General features: G+C 63.1%; 1 protein-coding gene across 1 annotated transcript in view; it reads right to left on the bottom strand.

Annotated features, from left to right (window-relative positions):
• Window positions 1–223: 223 nt before the first annotated feature.
• CLCN7 (chloride voltage-gated channel 7) overlaps window positions 224–1,544 on the bottom strand; it is a 17,482-nt gene continuing 16,161 nt past the window's right edge. Inside the window, exons 23-24 of the mRNA XM_014308746.2 lie at window positions 1,501–1,544; window positions 224–1,365 (exon numbers count right to left, since the gene is read on the bottom strand). The exon at window positions 1,501–1,544 is cut by the window's right edge and continues 10 nt beyond it. Coding sequence (XP_014164221.1) covers window positions 1,279–1,365; window positions 1,501–1,544 — 131 coding nt within the window. The 3' untranslated portion in view covers window positions 224–1,278. The remainder of the gene's footprint in view (window positions 1,366–1,500) is intronic.

The raw sequence follows: 1,544 nt of genomic DNA, 5'->3' as shown, positions 1-1,544 counted from the left end.
CCCAGAGCACGGCTGGCTCTTCTTCCCCACGGCCAGACCTGGCTGTTACCAGGGCCCAGCTGAGGCATCCTCTGCTTTGTGTTGGTGTTGAAAGGGAAAAGGAGCCGGGAAGGGGCAGCCAGCCCCCACACCCCAGCCTGTGCCCTCCCAGCAGCAGGAGTGGGGACAGGGCTCCGTTCAGCCCCGAGGGAAGAAGGGAAGCAAGAGACAGGCAGCTGCACAATAAAAGTACAAACAGACTTTATTTCAACACAGATCCTGCAGTCAAAAGCCTCTCCAGGCACCAGGTGAGGAAGGGGCAGTCCCAGGGCAGGGGGCAGGGCAATGCCAAGGAGAGGAGCAAGGATAGGGGAAGACAGGAAAAGTGAGGTGCCAGGGCTGGCTTTGCTCCCACCCCCGGCCAAATCCAGGACTGGTGGTGGGGTTTGGGGTGCCTGGAAGGGCCCAGGGTGCTGGAAAGGGCCAGAACAGACCCCAGGAGCGACTCTGGATCCCGGTGTGGGAGCAGCAGTGGTGGGAGGACTGCAGGAGTGGCAGAGGGGCACAGGCTGCAGGACCAACATCTCCCCAGTGCAGGCAGCTCTCCCCTCCCCATCTGTGCCCCAAATCCCAGGGGTGTCTCCCCACACATGGGTTGGGGTCAGAGTGGCTGAGGGAGCCAAGAAAGAGCCAGAGGCAGCAGCTGCAGAACCAGGGGAGCCCTTTTATTGCACAACCAAGCAGGGCACATCCCCCTCCTCAGTGCCAAGGAGCAGGGAGGAACCCCAGAGCTCAGCCCAACCCAGCAAGCAGGACCACAGGGCAGCAGGGAACGGGGGCCTGGGGGCAGGAAGGAACCCCAACATGTCCCCTCTGCTCCTCTCACAGGCCCTGCAGCCGAAGCTTGGGCAGGGCTAAGTCCCAGACAGCCCAGACTGGGTGGATGAGGCAACAGAGGCCACGTGTGGTGTCAGAGAACCGTGCCCAGCTCAGTAGGGCAGCCCTGCTCCCCATGGAACACTCCAGCCTTCACCCAACCTTCAAGGAGAGCCTATTCCAGGAGCTAACGGAGCCAAGGGTGAATTTTGATCCCTCAGGGAAGCAGAGGAAGGGGTGACAAGAGGAGGCAGTAGATGTGGGAAGGCAGCAGCAGGCAGGAGGGCCAGGGCAGCACGGCCATGGCAGTGCTCCAGGCACTGTGACGCCTGCAGGGACTGGCCCAGTCCTCTCCCCACCTCCTGCAAAAGGGGGTCCCCAGCTCCCAGGGGCCGGGGCACATCTCTGCTGGGCCACACTGCCTCACGTCTGTGCCAGAGAGAGCTCCTCCAGGCCCTCCTTCCCCAGCCGGTACCTGGCGAGGTCCTTGCGGGTCACCATTCCCACCACCTGCCACAACAGGGACAGGGTCAGCCTGATAGGGACAGGGAGCTCACAGGCTGACACAGAGCCTGGGGACAGCATGTCCCTGTCCCCTGGAGGATGTCCCCCCAGGCTGCTGGCACACAGCGAGCAGGGACTCACCTCGTTGCGATTGTCCACGACCACCAAGTGCCGCAGGCCCAGCG

The sequence above is a fragment of the Geospiza fortis genome, unplaced genomic scaffold (assembly GCF_000277835.1).
Source record: "Geospiza fortis unplaced genomic scaffold, GeoFor_1.0 scaffold114, whole genome shotgun sequence".
NCBI classification, from domain to species: Eukaryota; Metazoa; Chordata; class Aves; order Passeriformes; family Thraupidae; genus Geospiza; species Geospiza fortis.
The sequence above is the reverse complement of the archived record's forward strand: the minus strand, read 5'-3'. Positions and strand labels throughout refer to the sequence as shown.